Source organism: Mugil cephalus, chromosome 3, assembly GCF_022458985.1.
Source record: "Mugil cephalus isolate CIBA_MC_2020 chromosome 3, CIBA_Mcephalus_1.1, whole genome shotgun sequence".
Taxonomy (NCBI): domain Eukaryota; kingdom Metazoa; phylum Chordata; class Actinopteri; order Mugiliformes; family Mugilidae; genus Mugil; species Mugil cephalus.
This window is the reverse complement of record NC_061772.1, coordinates 29,883,287-29,901,460: the sequence shown is the minus strand read 5'-3', so window position 1 is coordinate 29,901,460 and position 18,174 is coordinate 29,883,287. Positions and strand designations below refer to the sequence as shown.

The 18,174-nt window shown below is 40.7% G+C and overlaps 1 protein-coding gene across 9 annotated transcripts in view; it reads left to right on the top strand.

The window, feature by feature from the left end:
• Positions 1-17,358: 17,358 nt before the first annotated feature.
• The window catches only part of LOC125005037 (serine/threonine-protein kinase BRSK2-like), a 116,804-nt gene continuing 115,988 nt past the window's right edge, over positions 17,359-18,174 (top strand). For all 9 annotated transcript variants that reach the window (XM_047579974.1, XM_047579973.1, XM_047579971.1 and 6 more), the window contains exon 1: positions 17,359-17,895. In XM_047579974.1, the coding sequence (XP_047435930.1) occupies positions 17,802-17,895 (94 nt within the window). In that variant the 5' untranslated portion in view covers positions 17,359-17,801. The remainder of the gene's footprint in view (positions 17,896-18,174) is intronic.

Sequence of the window (18,174 nt, the reverse complement as noted above, 5' to 3'; positions counted from 1 at the left end):
GGCTGTCAAAGACAAAACAGAAAATAATTTTTAGGAATAAAATTAAATTAAGGCGTCTGTATTGTGTATGGACTTGTTCGATTTACAAATATATTTGCTATAATCCAGTGAATAACAACTCTCACACTTGAACTCCCTCTAATACTGTCATGCAGTATAACATGTCCATGATTCCTTTAAATGTTCTGTATGCACATACAGTGTCACTTGAAAGTTTATGCATTCATTAGAATTTTCTATGTTTATGAATAAAAAATAGTCAAAACAGCCTGAAAGTAAATTATATTTGCACATTTATTTACAGAAGAAAAGTAATCCTGGTTTCACAACCATCTTTGCCAGATCAGGGATACCCCATGAATCTTACTCCAGCCACTCTGCTGCTCTGCTTCCTGTCAGTGAGCTATTTGAATTTGTGCTCCAATGCTTGCCGTTCTTTGATTATGTTCTGGACTACTGATTATCAATTTTGGATCAAGGACATTAAATCAGGAGTTGATCAATGGGCTAGACAGCTGATTAACAGCTGATGTCCGCCAATATGGGTCTGAAGAAGACAAAAGAGTAAATGATCGCACAGAATTGGGATGTAGTATACAATAACAATAATATAAATGGTGCATATGATGAATTCATGTCAATATTCAAAACATTATATAATAAAACGAGTCACGGGTCAAGGCGGCAGCCTTGCACTGATTTTCCGCAACACCTGGAATGTTTTTCCTCTGTTACTGTTCCGGTCCCCAGTTTATTCGAATGCTCTGCAGGTTTAATAAACAGCCCATACCTCCTTATCATTGCCATAGTCTACCGTCCTCCTAAACCTAATAGTGACTTTATTCTACGTTCTACTTGATTTCAATATACACATGGACAACGCCTCGGCTTCAGTCCCACTTGCCCCACAATAAACTCTACAAAGAATTTCAGTCTAGTTTCTGCACCAACCACAGCACCGAAACAGCTCTACTTAAAATTATCAGTGACCTCCTGCTGATTCCGGTTTCCTGTCCATCCTCATCCTCCTCGACCTAAGCACGGCATGTGATACAATTTTCCACCCCATCCTCATCAACAGACTCTCAGCCATTGGCATCACTGACACACCTCTCCTCTGGTTCAAGTCATACCTCTCCGGCCGCATCCACGACATCAAGGTCAACTCCCACTGCTCCCAACCCTTCCCCGTCACATCCGGCATTCCCCTAGACTCTGTCCTAGGACCCCTCCTTTTCCTTATTTAAATCCTTCCCCTTGCCACATCCTCAGAAAATACACCGGGGTCCACTCCTGTCACCTAAGAACAGGACACTAAGACTATAGTTCACACAGTCTCACCAACACTTGAAAAACGTTGCCTGGTTTGACGAGTCTCGATTTCAACTGCAACATTCAGATGGCAGGGGCAGAATTTGATGTAAACAACATGAAAGCATGGATCCATCCTGCCTTGTATCAACAGTTCAGCATCATCCTGCTGGACGTAGCCGTCAGAAGATGGTTCACTGTGGACATGGTCAGCAACAATACTCAGGTAGACTGTGGCATTTAAACCATGCTCAGTTTGTACTAAGGGGCCCAAAGTGTGCCAAGAAAATATCCCCCACACCATTACACCACCAGCAGCAGGCACCATGTCACAAAACTCATATCATCTCAACCTGGTTTCTGGAACATGACAATGAGTTCACTGTACTCCAATGGCCTCCACAGTCACCAGATCTCAATCCAACAGAGCATCTTTGGGATGTGGCGGAACAGGAGTTCTCATCATAGATGTGATCAGATACCAACAGTGTGATGCTATCATGTCCATATGGACCAAAATCTCTGTGGAATGTTTCCAACAACTTGTTAAAGTACGACACCAAGAATTAAAGCAATTCTGAAGGCAAAAGAGGGTCCAACCTTTTATTAGCATGGTGTACATAATAGGGATGTATGTCGTTATGATTTTATTGATACCAATACCGATACTGATATTTGTCGATACTCTTATTAATACGACAATGTAATTTAGAGCAAACAATAATAGATTCAATAGATTCAGACAAGAAGCTGTAGGCACTGGCACGGTGCTGCAGTCAATAGCGTTTAGCGGACGAACTTTTGCAAACTTTAGCAAAGACAGCGACTCCTTCAGTTTTATATCATAAGTACGCTGCAAGTGCTTCATGATGTTGCTGGTGTTACCTCCCTTGGACGAAACTTGTCTCAGACAAATGTTGCATCGAGATGAATCTGTGTCAACCTTGATAAAGTGGGCCCACACTTTGGATCGCTTAGAACAGGGGTATTCAATTAAAATTCAAAGAGGTCCAGTTACTAAAATTTCCTCCCAGCAAAGGTCCGAATCTAATGTCACTCAAAATAGTGTACCCTGATGTAAATAAAATCAACAACATACGTACATTTTTATATCATTTATTGTCGAATTTCAAGTGTTCAAAGTAATAATCTAGACTTTTAACATAGCAATAAGTCTGAACTACATTGATTTGATTGGCTTGGCCACTGACATTAGCGGCGATGCCCAAATTATTTATCTTTCTATTAACCATTTAAAGCCTGAAGGATCCGTCGAAGCACGTGGACTGAACACTGGGAAGTTGTGGTTTTGTCTGGAAGACCTTCATGATATCTCAACGGTAGAATTAACTTGGTTTTTACCAACAAATTCCTCCAAACAACTCTCTCTCTTCCTGCAGCTCCATGATTGCACGTCCCTTCTCAACCTGGAGCTGACAGAAAGCTTTCCAGAAAGCACAACTTCCCATTGTTCAACCACACTTTGAATGCCATCGATGAGTTATGGTAATTAAAATACTGCAACCTAATTTTTGTGTGCACACGGATGTTCAGGTCTTAAAGGGTTAATATTAGAATTTTAATGGGTCCAGGCAGAATCGCCATTGGATCCGCCATTTGGTGATGCCTGGTTTAGACCTTTCTGTGAACAGGATCAGTGACTAGGTGCTGCGTCATCACCTATTGACAGTGGTAGGTAGACAGTCAGACGTTCAAAAAGTACCAATAACAGTATCGTTTGTTGGTACCAAACAATACCAGTACTTGGTATAGATCCCTAGTACCTAATAAAGTGGCCGGTGTATATACAATCCAAAGTACCAAGAAGCAGAGCAGCATACCAAACCGGTCCTGAATTACAAATCACTCTGCTTTCTCTAATGTTCAATAATTCTTCCATAAATTAGTTACTGTAAAGAGGTTTGGGGCAACGACTAAATCAGTACAATAAAACCACTAATCATTCTGCAAAAGAAAGCAGTAAGAATTATTCATAAGGCAGGTTAGAAGGATCACACAAACACGTTATTTTCACAATCAAAGCTGCTAACACTCAGAGGCATCATAGAATTACAGACTACAACAATCATATTCAAAGCCAAAAACAATATACTACCAAGAAATAGACAGAAATTATTCACTGAGAGAAGAGTGGGTTATGATTTGAGGGATAGATTTAATTTCAGTATTCAGGTGGTGCACACTACTAGGAGACGTTTTTGTATATTGCTGTGTGTTATCAAATTATGGAATAGGTTGAGAGAAGAGCTCAAGGAATGTCCAAAGTATACCACTTCAAAAACACATCCAAAAATGGTTTCTCACAAGATATAGGGATGAGGGTTATTTATTTTCACCGGGTATTAATTGTTGTTTACATATTTTTTCTCTCTTTAGCTAATTATTAATTACTTGTGTGTATTTAAATACTCTCATAAATTTGAATATGTATATATGAAGATATATATATGTATATGAATGCATATTTATATATGTATATGTATATGTGGCGGGGGCTCATGCGCAGTGACAGAGTAGATGTGTTTTTCGAGTGCTCCGTGCCATCTCCTTCATTTAATTTGCATAACATTGCACCTTAACATTTTTTTTTACACTGGGTTGTGCTTAAAACTGTGCTGAAGCCTGTTGGAAGTGGTTTTGTGTCAACATGCTGTTGCGTTTTTAGGGGTTAATAAGGCCTTCAGCCTGTGTATAACCTTGGGAAGAATGTTACTTACGCTATCTCACCATATAAGACCATCTCGTCCGGGATACCAGGAAAGGAATGTAGTTACACTGGAAGAGCATCTCTTACAGTCTTACGCAACTAAGTGAAAGGTGAGCAGAAAACCTCTTAACCAAATTTCTGCATGTCTTATGAGACATTTCATGGCTGTGAGAGTATGATTCAACAGTAGTACTGTTTGTAAGAATAAAACAAAGAGAATACGTATGGATTAGTCGTATAAAAGACCAGATAAGGGTTTAGAAGGTCCCCCATCCAGATAGTCAGCCCGGATATTGCCTGATTGCCTGGATGTGAAAGCTGCCCTCTGAATTTAAGGGAAAAGAAGAGATAAGAAGACAAGATGAGAAAAAGGGCCGACTAGCACAGTTTAAAGGCTGGAGGGGTCTGATCAGCCCCCAAAAAGGACCGCAGTCTAGGAGTTTAGGGTTTAGAAGGTCCCCTATGTCTAAATATTTAGGCTTGTAGATCGCCTATGTATTCAGAGAATAGAAGCTGCCACTCCAAACGCCCTGCAGATCAGACTAGGAGTTGGGGTTTAAAACGTCTCCCTTTGTCCGAATATTTAGGCTTGTAGATCGCCTGGGTATTCAGACAATAAAAGCTACCACTCTGAGTGTCTTGAGTAGATGAGTCTAGGAGTTAGGGCAGGGGTCGGCAACCCGCGGCTCCGGAGCCACATGCGGCTCTTTCGTTCCTCTGTTGCAGCTGTCTGTGGCGAGCGGTGCGGAGCAAGGACACTGATCAAAGCCGTTCACTTTTTCACGCTAACTAACTGCCTCAGAATAGCGGCAACTAGTCACTCATCAGTGAACGAGCGACAGCTACACAACAACTGAATGACACTGAATGCCACACCACACTCACGGTTGTAACATCAAACAACCAAAAAACACTGAACTCCCACAGTGCATTGCAGCACATTTACTAGTTGCTATCGAGTATTTAATTAAAATGTATTTTTATTTTAGTGCGTTAGTTTTTGAAATGTAATTCTAATTTTGAATTGATGGTGATCTTTTAACATTAAAATAAAATGTATTTAATTGTTTGTCATTCAAAATATACGTCACAACTGCCGACTTGCGACACCCGCCGGCAGGCCCAGCCCGCTATTTATTGAACTTTTCGACCCCAGGTAAGCCAATCATGGATAAGTCCCTACTATGTTACATAAATGCAGTTTCGTTTTCTCTGTAGCAGTTGTTTCATTCCATAAATGCAACACACTATAGGCCTAGCATAGAGGTGAAAACGATATATGCAGTGTTATCTTCATTTTAGATGTCAAAGGGGTTTTGTGGCTCCCAGTGTTTTCTTTTCTGTAGGAAACGGAGGAAAATGGCTCTTTGAGTGTTGAAGGTTGCCGACCCCTGAGTTAGGGTTTAAAAGGCCCCTTTGTCTGAATATTTAGGCACGTGGATCCCCTGGGTATTCAGAGAATAAAAGCTACCACTCCGAATGTCTGAGTAGATAGATAGATAGATAGATAGATAGATAGATAGATAGATAGATAGATAGATAGATAGATAGATAGATAGATAGATAGATAGATAGATAGATAGATAGATAGATAGATAGATAGATTGATTGATTGATTGATTGATTGATTGATTGATTGATCAATCCCCGAAGGGAAATGAGGTAAGGGAGTAGGAGAAGTACAGGAGAAGAATTTAGAGGTCTCTCATTCAGACAATTCAGGCCCGATTGCCTGATTGTCTGAGTGTAAAAGACACCCTCTGAGGTAATAAAATAAAAATAAGAAATCATTATAAAATAGCAGAAATAAAGAGAGATAAAAAGAGGCTATGAGGTTTATGTAGGTATTAATGAGGCGTTAATAAGGCGTGCCTTATACTCCTGACGAGAACCAATGACCCTGACCTCTTTTCCGGCTGGAAGGCAGAGGAACTGCAACAAGCAGTTAAAATAATTAAATTGTTTAGAGGTATTTTTTATTACAGTGTTTATTATGTTCCATATGCCTTTAATGTTATTCTTGTGTCATCTAATATTTTGTTATAATATTCTTTCCCGGCTACTCTTATAATATTTAACTTGTTTTTATATTTTTTAAGTAGTAGCAGCGGATCCGTGTCCATTGGATCATGCTGGTCATTCAGTATGCAGCCACACAATATGATTTCTACCAGTTGATTGGTATGAAAGGATATTTTTTATCATTCAGTATTTGTAGGGGGTGCTTGTTGAAGGTCGAAGTGTTCCCAGAAAGCTGACCTGGGACGCTTTCTACCAACATCCATTTTGTCACATCGCAGTGTGGTCATGTCTTATTTTGGTGTGCTTGTCTTGTCATTTCCTGCCTTATTTTGGAAAGTAACTCTCCTCTCGTTTTAGGTCACTTGCCCTTCCTCATGTGTCACCAGTCTGATTGTCTTCCCTGATTCCTGATTGTGTCCACCTGGTGCTCTCTTCCCTCCATGTGTTTAAATAGTCTGTGTCTCGCTTGTCTTCCGCCAGTGTGTTTGTCATTTTTGTTGTTTGTACCCGTGCTTGTGATCCAAGCCACAGTCTGCCTTGCTTTGCTGCCTTGAGTTTCCTCGAAAGAGTGATTTTTCTTTGTAACTTCCTAGCTTAGTTCTAGTGATTCAGTTTCTGTTCAAATTTTGCTGTTTTTGTTTCCTCCTTCTGGAGTGATTTTGTGTTTAGGCCTTCTTTACTTTTCCTCCCTTTTTTTGGAGTGATTCTTTGTTTTCCTAGTTTTCCTTACCAGGTTTTGCTTCCTCCCTTTTGGAGCGCCTTTTATTTGTCAGGGTTTTATTTTTCCCCTCCCGTTAGGTCAGGTTAGTTTGGTAGGTAATGTAGTTAGCCTTGTGAGTTCCTTTCTTTCTGAGCGCCCTTTGTTTTTTAACCTTCATAGCTGTGCGTATCTTTGTTTGTTAACCTTCATAGCTGTGCTTATCTTTGTTTTCCTCCTCTGGAGTGATTTTACTATGATAAGATTTCATAGCCACGTCAGGAGCTTGTTTCATAGCACTTTTATTTTACACTCAAGTAGCCTCACCCCTGTTGATTCTGTGAAATAAAGGCACCTTTACTGCCACCCCTCTGCATCTGAGTCCTGCTTTGAGCCCGGCCTGATACATTTCAAGTTAGTCTCAATCCAAAAGCTCACTCAGAGGCAAGACGTTGCAGACAAACTGCACATTACAAGGGCTTTTAAATGTTTTTGGCATATGGGTGACAAATCAGCAGCCAATGAAGGAAAGACACGGGGAATGATTATTTTACATACAAACTTTACATAAGTTACATGTATTAATAGACATATTCTCATTGGTAGTATTTTAATTAGTGTTCCATTTTAGAAACCTGATAACAAAATCATCACTGACTGAAACAAAAACAACTCATGTTTGAAAACTGCTTTTGGCGTAATGAAATGCAACATGGAACAGTCATGTGACACTGCTGTTCTGATACAGACATTGGAACAGCGTTTCGTCTAAATTTCGGGAAAATTCCACAACACTGTTTTTTTACATTACTATCACTATTTAATATTCTATTAATAATAGAAATGTATTCATACCTGGAGCAGCTTGTCCTGTGTCCATTGTTGGTGTGAACTGTTTTTTCCTTCTGTTCTTTAAAGCGTAGAGGAAACAATAAATATAAATGTCTCAGTGAACAGACTGTTTCAAATATGTTACATTCTTGATGATTTATTGCTAAATTATTATTTATTACTTTCTTAATCATTATTGTATTGCAACTATTTCAGGTTCTCTAATCAAAACACAGTATTAATATACAATATTGTTGTCAGCAACTGAAAACAGTTATGTATAATTTTACTTTGAATTGGTTACTCAGGCAAAAAGTCAAACCAGTTACAACAGACAAAAAGTCTATCTGCATGTAAAGTGACATTTGATCGGTGACATGTAATGCTGCATAAAAACTATCTGATCAGTATGTATGTATCAGTACGTGAATGTAAATAAAATAAAAACACAGTGCTTCAATAACTGCCTTGGGACATGATTTTTCAGAAATTATAGTAGCCACTATTCCGAGGTACAGATGATACATCATACTTTATGTTTCTGCTTTATACATTTATTTATATATTGAAAATCATTAGGTGGATGTGTTCCCAGTCTCTTAACTTCCAACTTTTCCACCAAATACATTGAGGAAAATGGATTGAATGTAAAAAACCCTAACCTCCGGAGTATGTGAGTGAATCTTCTTCTATAAGAAAATAAGTTCCACTGAAACTTACCTGACATCAGGTGTCTGGAGACTCTGAGGCTTTGTCTGTCAGCGTTTGGTATTTATATCTGGTGTGTACGACATAGAAAGTAAAACCATTCAAAAACTGGAATTACTGGTTTCTCCTTGACCTCCTGAGTACTGGCCTTTTTACAAGAACTAACAAGTCAGTGTAATGTTTTTGTATAACCTGTCTGGATTTTTAAGTTTAAAAATAAATGAACAACATGCCATTTTTGAAACACACCTTATTTTCCTTTTTCTTTTTTTTGTCAGAGGAGAAGGATAATGGAGGACAGATGTTTGTCCCAAACCAGTACCAAATAGACACTGGTTATAGAAAGGTTGTATAATAGTGAAATTATCTTGCATTGTAACAGGAATTAATTGATTCAAATATGGATAATGCCGCAGTTACCCTGGAACATATTACTTTTGCGGTTTACTGGTTACTCCTTTAAAAAAAAAAAAACTTAGGCAGCAGCATTTCCTCTACATACTGCCCGACCAACTTCAACCTCTACTTCCTGGTTTTGCACCAAAGTCCAGCTTTTGTTGTTTGGGATCTCCTGTGTTAGGTGCAGCTCTCTGCTTCACACCACCTGGTGGGACCTGCTCAGTCTCTTTTTCTCCTCCTGGAGAGTGCGAGTATAGTTTCAGTGGAGTATACATACTTTGATCTGCATGTTTTAATGCACTTCTCTACCTTCTGTACGTGCGCACGGATCGTTTTGGAATTTGATTGTTATTTTTTGTTTAGTGTGGTGCTGCCCGCAGCCTCTTTTCCCATGAGGGAAACAGGATTCCCTCTCCCCGGTGCTTTCCCTGGGCCAGCGAGATGCGCCGGAGGTGCTGGCGGTGCACCTGGAAGGGAAAGCATTCCGGGCAGAGTGCCCTGTGGGTGGCTTGTGCATGCTCAGTGTCCACTGGGAACGCGTGACATGGCCACGCCACCTTCTCAGGGCTGGGAGAAAGATCCTGATGTTCTTTCTGTCACAGCCTCTGACAATTTCGATTTTGAGGATCTGCCTGACCTCCAGTCCAAGGAGGAGTCTCTGTCTGGAGTGGGGGATACCTCTTCACAGAGCTTCCTGTTTTATTTTGTTTAGTTTCTTAGTTTCCACGTCTCGTGTTTTTGCAATTTTGAGTTTTGGATTTACCTGCCTTGTTTGCAGTGCCTTTTGTTGTATTTTTGGTTGTTTTTAAAAGAAAAGACCTTTTCCCTCATTTACCTGCCTCATTGTTTTTTCGTCCTGCATGTGGGTCCTCACCTCTACACTTCCTGACATATGTGGCATCACTACCCAAGACAATGTGAATATTTTTTAGTAAAGAAGATAGTAAAAATATAGTATTTTTAGTATAGTATTATATATTTTGTGTGTATGTATATTTTTATATAGTATTTTTACTCAGGAAAATGGGGTAAATAGTAACGCACAGTGACTTGGATAAATAACTTTAATCCGATTACTGGTTTAGGAATAGTAACTGAGGCATCACAATCTTGGTGCCTCAGTCTGGAGACAACCTTGATCGTGTCACACAGTTGACGGCTCGCTCAAGTGGAAGAAGGCGGAACTGCATATAATTTCAGCACTTCTATTTTCTCCACAGACACTTATGATATAATGACTACTGACAGGTAAACACAGATTATTTGTCTCCTGTCAGTGGGTGGGATATATCAGGTGGCAAATTCAACATTTTTCTTAGCTAAGACTTAAGCTAAGTTAACTTAAACTTAATGGCATTTACTTAATTGAAATTTTTCTGGGGGAAGACCCCCCTACCCCCTGCGGATTTATTCCCTTCATACATCAATGTCGCTGTGTGTTCTTCACAGTCTTACATTGTAATACACACAGTTCTCGTAGATGCTGATCCTAACAGCAAACTAACCTGAGTAGTCTGTCTAGTTAGTATATTTTAAGGCTATATAACGTGCCGTTTGTATAATATATAAAACGTGTCTAAAGTGCCCTCTACAGTGATGAGGACGTGCTATATGTGCCCTTTTTTTCTTTCTAAATGTTCGTGCACGCCACTGAGTTTGATAAAGATCAAAGTTAATGATGGCTGAATTTTAGAGCAATCAGTGGCCCTCACACTGGATTCTATCATAACTGGGGATGAACGCATGTGATACGTCCTTTGCAGTCGTTTCAGTGAGAATTTATGGTTTGTGGAGTATAATGGGGGTGTGGGCATCAAGAGTAAAATCTACAACACAATAAAGTGCGAAGGGTCTGAATACTGTCAAAAGTAACTATTTACTCAATCATATGTTTGTCCACGTGAGACTTTGATCAAGTCATCTAATAATAATTTTAAAAAATCAGACCTTTTGCTGGTGTACTCTATATATGTTCTAAATGGGAATGACCTGGGACATGAAATAATTCTTCTCATAACTTTCCTAATAGGCCTTTTTCACAGCTGACATTTTAACTTGTCTGACTGGACTCTTACAGAAATGTATTCTGTGAAATCTTAGAGCCAGTGAGAATAAGGTCATCGTAAACTACTTTATGAGTAAAGACAAAAATTGAGAAAAATCTGATTCTGTAGTCACCAGAATCCCGTCCAGCAGGTCTACACACCCACCTACCTCCATGTGTTCTTCCTTAAAGCTGACAGGAATCCTTCCAAGATTATTATCATCATATCACAAAATCTCTGTACTTTTAAAGCAGGTTTGTCTGGCTCTCTGTGTGTCTGAGTTCAGATGAGCATGTCTGTTTTCATTTGAGCCATTTCCCATGCTTCCCTTCGTGGTGTGTTCTTCAGTTGTGTTGCTGTGCTTTGCCTGTGATTTGTTTCCTAGTGTATTTGAACCCTGTCTCATTCCCCTTGTCTTTGCCACATCGTCTTTGTCAGCTAGTATTGAAGCGCTCTTGTGTATGATCTGTTCTGCTGTTTTGAATAATAATTATTATTGTGAATAATAATCTGAGTTTGCCTGTGGGATGAATTTGCAAAAAATGACACTAAGTTATCAGCTGAAAATATTTGGAAAAAAAAAAGAAATAAAAATAAGAAATTACACTTGCACTTTCTAAGAAATTTGTTACTTTTAAGAAATATTAAGAATACTGAACAGCCAGACTTATAACTGGGTAGTTTTATGTCCTTGTACTGAATTGTGTGAGAACAATGTTGAATGATGTGAACCCTTTTATCTGCATAGTTTAAGACAATTTAAAGAAGAACAAAACCCAAAAGCTTTCCTGATTGTGGCTGGATGGAGATGTGTTTGACATTTGACACTGCTGTTCTGCAGTGGAACCACTAGATGGCAGCATCTTACTGCTTATACATGTTCAACGCCTTGTGCTGTTCTTCATGTTTTTTTGGGTTGTTCCTAAAGTGTTTTGTGTGTGTCTGTGTCAGGCTGCATCCTGCTGCCGTCAGTGAGTGTCATCACTCTGAGCTCTAAATGGCCTGAGTTTCACTGTGCAGAAATGTACAGATTCAGCAGCTGCAAAGAAAAGGTCCTTCATGCAACCAAGTGCAAACATACACAGAGGAAATAAACTTATGCATAAATTCTGTACAATGATTACATGTTTTTTTTTTAAATTTATTTATTTATTTTTTTAACTTCAAATTAAAATTAAAATTGTAGTTTGCAGGGAGTTGATCTAGACTTAATAAAAACAGATCCAGAAGTTTTCATGACTATTAAATTGGAACCTGGTGTCGGTGCTTCTATTTTCTATGAGTAACAAACTAATCAATGTCACACATGCAGCTCTGGCTCTTTAAATATCTCCCACATCTGATGAACGAGGAGCAGAACAGGCCCGGTCTGACGGATAAACAGGAGAACTAGCTGGAGTGTGAGGCTGCGTATTGTTGAGTGGTTTTAGTAATTACAGTCTTTTGCCAATTTAATTGCAGCGCTGTAATCTAAATGGGTTTACAGAGCAACACTCTAAATTAGCAGTTTTATAATTACCTCTGAAATGCGTTGATATCACTGCATCCACACTTAATTACCAACAATTTGTCTCTGGAAAAGCTATTGTTAAGCAGCAGCCTAGCAAGAAGTAATTAGAACAACAGACTTTGTTTCCCGTTCATTACGGTTGTTCTCGCTGGGAACTCGACTAGAAACACAGAGAGACACATAAAGAGTCGAGACTCCACATTTATTCAGCACAGTCGTGAGGTAACGGATGAATATATGAGGGCACAAAGGGTTTGTGAGGATTTATGATGTTTTCCTCATTCTGCATTTAGATTTTACTGTTATTCCCACAGGTTCTTTTCACCGTTGCACTTTATAGCAGCCTGATTGTCATCCTTTATTCTGCAGTTTCTTTTTGCATCTCTTATATTTTGCGTATTTATATACTGTAGTGAAATTAAATTAGTGGTAAATACGATTTCAAACAAGATGCAATTAGCTGAAAAAGGCCCGTTATCGTTTAATTCATCAGAAACACCTCCGCTCTCAGTCTTTGCCGCTGATGATCGTTTGGGCTGAAATATTGAGCCTCATCAGTTTCCTGCTGATGGAAAATTTATTCATATCACCTGAGAGGCCTCTGTGCACTTCTCTGATTAATGTGCTCGTCCAAGACACGGTGACGTCTCCGATAAGAGGGACGCATCTTTGAAAAGTTTAGGACGAATCTTCTGTCCTGGTCTCGGCTCAGTGATTCACTCTTTATCAGTCTGCTGTCAGAGGACTCGCTCTCTCATTCGACATCTTTGAAATATGTGAGTGAAGCGTAGGACTGTGTGTGTGTAGATGTGTGTGCATTATCCTGCTCTGTTAGCAAGGCGGCCACAATAGAGCTGACTAATGCAGAAATAGACTGCAGGCTAAGCTTCTTTTGCCAGAAATGACTCGAAAAGAAATGCAGGGTGCATTCTTTGGCCCGTTGCTACAATATTTCTATATCTCCGTCATCCTGGTGCAGTAGAAACGTGCGTCACTGGTGTGGATTGAACACAAAAACACACCAAGTTCCCACAGCAAGATGCCTAAATCATAAAAACATTCAATGTGAAGGTTTAAGTGCATGTGTGTGTGTTTGCATGTGTGGATGTTTTGTTTTAGATGCAGCGTTTGTCTCTGACATTAATGGATAAATTGGATACTAGACACAGGAGAAGAAGAACTGACCCCATCAGACCTCATCATCACCAGTCACTTTAATGGAATTCCTGTGATCGTTAGATTCCAAAGGTCTGATAAATTTGGAGATGTTCAATACAGAAAAACCAAACAGACTTTGGTTTTCATCCATCTGCAAGACCCAAAAAGAACACGTCACGTAGTTATATAAGAATTCATTCTGTCCCCATGTTGCTGGTGGAGTTGGTTTCGTCACCTGATGCACCTAATGCACCATGTTCTCTTTAACTTTTTACAACATCCCTTTAAGCAGGAAACACTGGCTCAAGCTGCTGGACCACGGACGAGTGGACGAGAGTAGGAGGGGATTTAACCGGAAATGTAAAAACACTGCAGTCAAACCCCCAAAGACATCTGACAAGAATCGAGCATCAGAGGCTTTATTGTCATTATGAGAACATGAAGAAATTTTGCAGAGTCCCCGGCTTAAAGGCACAACATTAATACACAGACATAGAAAAAAACACCCAAAAATATGTACAAGAAAATGTAAACATTGAAACAATGAGCATGAAGTGCAGCTCAGTGCAGGTTCAGTCTAGGAAATATTGTGAGTGTGTGATTGTCCTGAGGACTGATGGTCTGTTTGACTGTCAGCAGGTGTGTGTGTGTGTGTGTGTGTGTGTGTGTGTGTGTGTGTGTGTGTGTGTGTGTGTGTGTGTTAAAATGTCCACAAACTCTAAAACTGATCTGCTGACAATAAGCTGATTGATTAGAGCGTTTGTTCCCTCTGCTCCTCCGCTGACCTTACAGTGCAGGAGCAGAAGTTTTTGTCTTGTGCTTAAGATCTGAATAAAGGGCGTTGTTGAAGAGTATCACCATCAACTGTTACTAACTGTTAGCATGCTAACACACTGGTGAACATTGTGTTGCAACATTAGCACGTTAACTTTGTAACTGTGAGCGTGTTTGTATGATGAGCCGAGTACAACAGACTTTAAATAATCACAACTTCAGATTATTTTCTTATTTCTACACGTACATTCATTATAAAGGATGTGTGACTTTAAGGTTTTTTAAAGTCTAGACATCTAAAGTACTAGAAAGTTGTGCTTTGCAACAATGACTATTGACTATTCTTAACCTGACTACATAAGGTGAGAACAAGGAGCTAATGTGCTACATAGTGTAGAAAACAGTAGAAAACAGGCTGCACCTCAGCACCATCAGTAGCATTTCCTAGTCCTCCACAGCCTGTTGGTAGATGGGACAGTGTAGCAGCTATTTCTCAGACCTTCTCTGTATATAACAGCTAAAGGTCTAATAACTTCATCAAATAGTTAAAAAAACGAGCATACTTATTATTTAGTTTTGATTTTTTTTTTTAATTTTATTTTTTATTTCTAACATTCGAAAGAAAAGTGATGCATCAAATGACTATACAATTGAAAAAGAAACAAAATACAGAAAAATAAAAGCGCTTCCAATAAGCAACATAAATAACCGGGGATGTTCACTTGGCCCCGCCCCCTGCCACTGTGTGTCATCAAGTGTGTTATTTCCACACACTTGATGAACTGCTGCTGATTTGCTGCATCGAGCCACTGGACTCCTCACCTGTCTCCTAGGAGGCGTCCATGTTGTCAGATGATCACTGACTAGTCCACATGATGCTTAAAGCCTCAAAGCCAGAGGGGTCGACTGTGTGAGCTCTAGTACATCATGAAAACGTTACCTGATCTTTTACAAAACATTTTTATGAACTTGACTTGAATTTCAGTACATTGCTGCCATCTGCTGTTCAGTTCTGGGTCTCAGTGTTACGTTACTGACTGTTTGACATTGTTGCTCTAAACTTTGGCATCATACGTTTGACTCCACGTGTCCAAGTGTCCAAGTGTCCAAGTAAAACGTGTCCAAAACAAAGTTAACACACAACTAGAGATGTGCGTAGATGTTTTTCTTACACACAGGCTGAAGAGCAAAGTTTCTTAATAATAGACGCACACGTTCCGAGTGCAGGATGCTTATCATAAAGAGGCAGGGGACGTTTGACAGGAAGATCTCATCAGAGCGACTGTCACTTTTATCTCAGTGAGCATCCAGCCTCGTCTCGTCTGCGCCGTAATAAACGGTAATAAAAGAGACATTTTGACACTGACATTAGTCTCTCTCCTCAGAGGCCCGGCTGATTACGGCAGATTATTTCACACGGAGGTGATTAGGACGGTGCAGCTTTACGTCTGCAGCTGTCAAACAGCGTTACAGCCACTGGGGGATCAGACGGCAGAGATCAGGCCAGAGACGAGAGGACTCGGGATTGATCCGCAGACTGAGGTCCCGGCCTCCTCCCCGGGCCGCTGATGGATGGAGGGTGGGAGCGGGTGGAGGTTTTACATTAATTAACAGGAAGTCATTTGAGGGAAAGCTGTCCCGTGGCGACGAGGTTCGAACGTGGTAAAATGGAGAACCCCCCCTCCCTCCTCTTTCTTTGTTAGGGACATGGATTTGTGTGTGCTGGGGGAGGTTAGAGGGAGGCAGAAGGAGGAAAGGGGAGGAGGTGGGGGGGCGGCGGAGGGACCCATCTGCCACCGAGCGTGCTGGGTCAAAAGGCTTTTGTTGTGAAGGAGTGATGAGACAGATAGATGCTCGTTGTCACCAACCGCTGGTTTAATCAAGTGAGAGTGTCCCAGCATGCAACATGTTCACCCCCCCCCCCCCAACCTCCCCCCCTCCCACACACACACACACGCACACACACACACACACACACACACACACACACACTACTTTGGAATTATTGCTCTGAAATATACATAAACTGTCTTTTAATATTTTTGTTGAAGTTTTTGTTCTTTAGTAAAATTAAAACTGATTAATGTGCGATGACCTTTTCAAATAAAGAAATGACATTTCTCCTCATATTTGTGTTATTTATAGACAACATTAATACAAAAATTAAAAAACTGAAGGAAGTTCTGAACCGTGCCAGTTTTTCATCTCCCACCGTCACCTCGACCTCAACTCCATCAATAAAGCCTTGCCATGCCAAACGTGTGCGCATGCGTCTTCCATGATTGGAGCAGCTGCGTCAAGTCAGGCTGGTGGAGGAAGTAGTGACGGCCGGCCTTCAAAATTAAAGCCAAGGATTCAGTTAAGAAATGATACTGAAATTTAGTGAGACAAAATGGTCTAAGTGGTGAGAATTCAGAAGCAAAGCTTTGCAAAGCTTTCTCCAATTAAGGACAGACTCAAGCACCAGTTACCAGTGCTGCTAAAAAGTCATTTTCAGTGTGAGCTGAAGTTCCTTTCTGAAATCTTTCCTTCATATTTAGAAATGTGCTGGAGATCTTGTCATGGATTTGAAGTCCAGAACTTGACGTCTTCTCACGTTTAATTTCTTTGTCTTTGGATGAGTATTGTTATAAAGATCAGTTTTGGTCTGAACAAATAAATATGAAGTTTATATGCTAATCTGGTCAAATTTAAAAGGAAGTACAAAATATAAAAGGATATAGCAGCACTGACAGTCAGTATATATGATGTGGGCTGGTATTTTATTTTATTATTTAAAACAATGAAATATAATATAATTGCTGGATAGTGAATGTGGACAGTGAGGTAAGTTGTGTAAGATAGGCAGCGCAAGAAAAGTAGATTATTGTGCAAATAAATCTGTTAAAAGGACAAAAACAGGTCAAAAGACAGTTTCTAATTTCTTCTAATCTGCAATCACGAGTCGATAGATAGATAGATAGATAGATAGATAGATAGATAGATAGATAGATAGATAGATAGATAGATAGATAGATAGATAGATAGATAGATAGATAGATAGATAGACAGGTTGATTTATTCCTAAATGTATTTATTTCTTCAACCAACTAGTTTCTGAGTTGAGGAGCGCAGCTTTATTTTGAAGGGCAGCCCCCGGAGGTTCCCTTCTCCTGGAGCGTGCGCTGACGCAGGCTGCTGGAGCGGCACTAGATGCTGTCCTGTCCCATCCTCAGATCACACCCAACGGGGCTGCAGCGCACCGCTCCTCCGGCACCAACACCATGACACCCAGATTCAAAGCCGCAATCTGAGCCGCACCGAGGACCGGACCGGACCGGCGGAGGACCGTGGAGCACGGACCCGGACACGGACACGGACACATCCGCGCACACACACATATACACACAAACACGCGCGCGCACACACACTGGTTTACACGAATATTGCAGCGATCAGCAGCCACACACACACACACACACACACATACACGGAGACGGGAACGCCATCCGAGGCGAACTCCACTGCGCCGCGGAATTGCGCTTTTCGCTCCAGTGACGCGTCCCGTTCGGACACCAGCAAGAGAAATTACTCTTACCGCGTGTCGCCTCACGCCAAAAAAAAAAAAACAAGACGAACATGTCATCATCGGGCAAGGACGCCAACAGCGGGCATTACGCCAACTATGTGGGACCGTACCGCCTGGAGAAGACGCTGGGCAAAGGACAGACAGGTTAGTGGAAGCCTCCAGATGCGGCGCGGTGCTGGACCGCACCTGCCTCGCTGACATCACGCTGGGTTTGCGTGTTCTGAATGTGCAGATGGGAGGGAATGCAGAAATGATGGTTGTGGAGAATGCGGCTGTGCTGAGAGCAGGGTGGGGGGGTGGGAGACGGCTGCTGCTGCTGCAGCTGCTGGTGGTGATGATGATGATGATGATGATGATGTGGTGGTTGTGGTGCTAGTGCGCCTTTAATCCTTGTTGTCAGGCAGAGAGGCCGCTCATAATGGG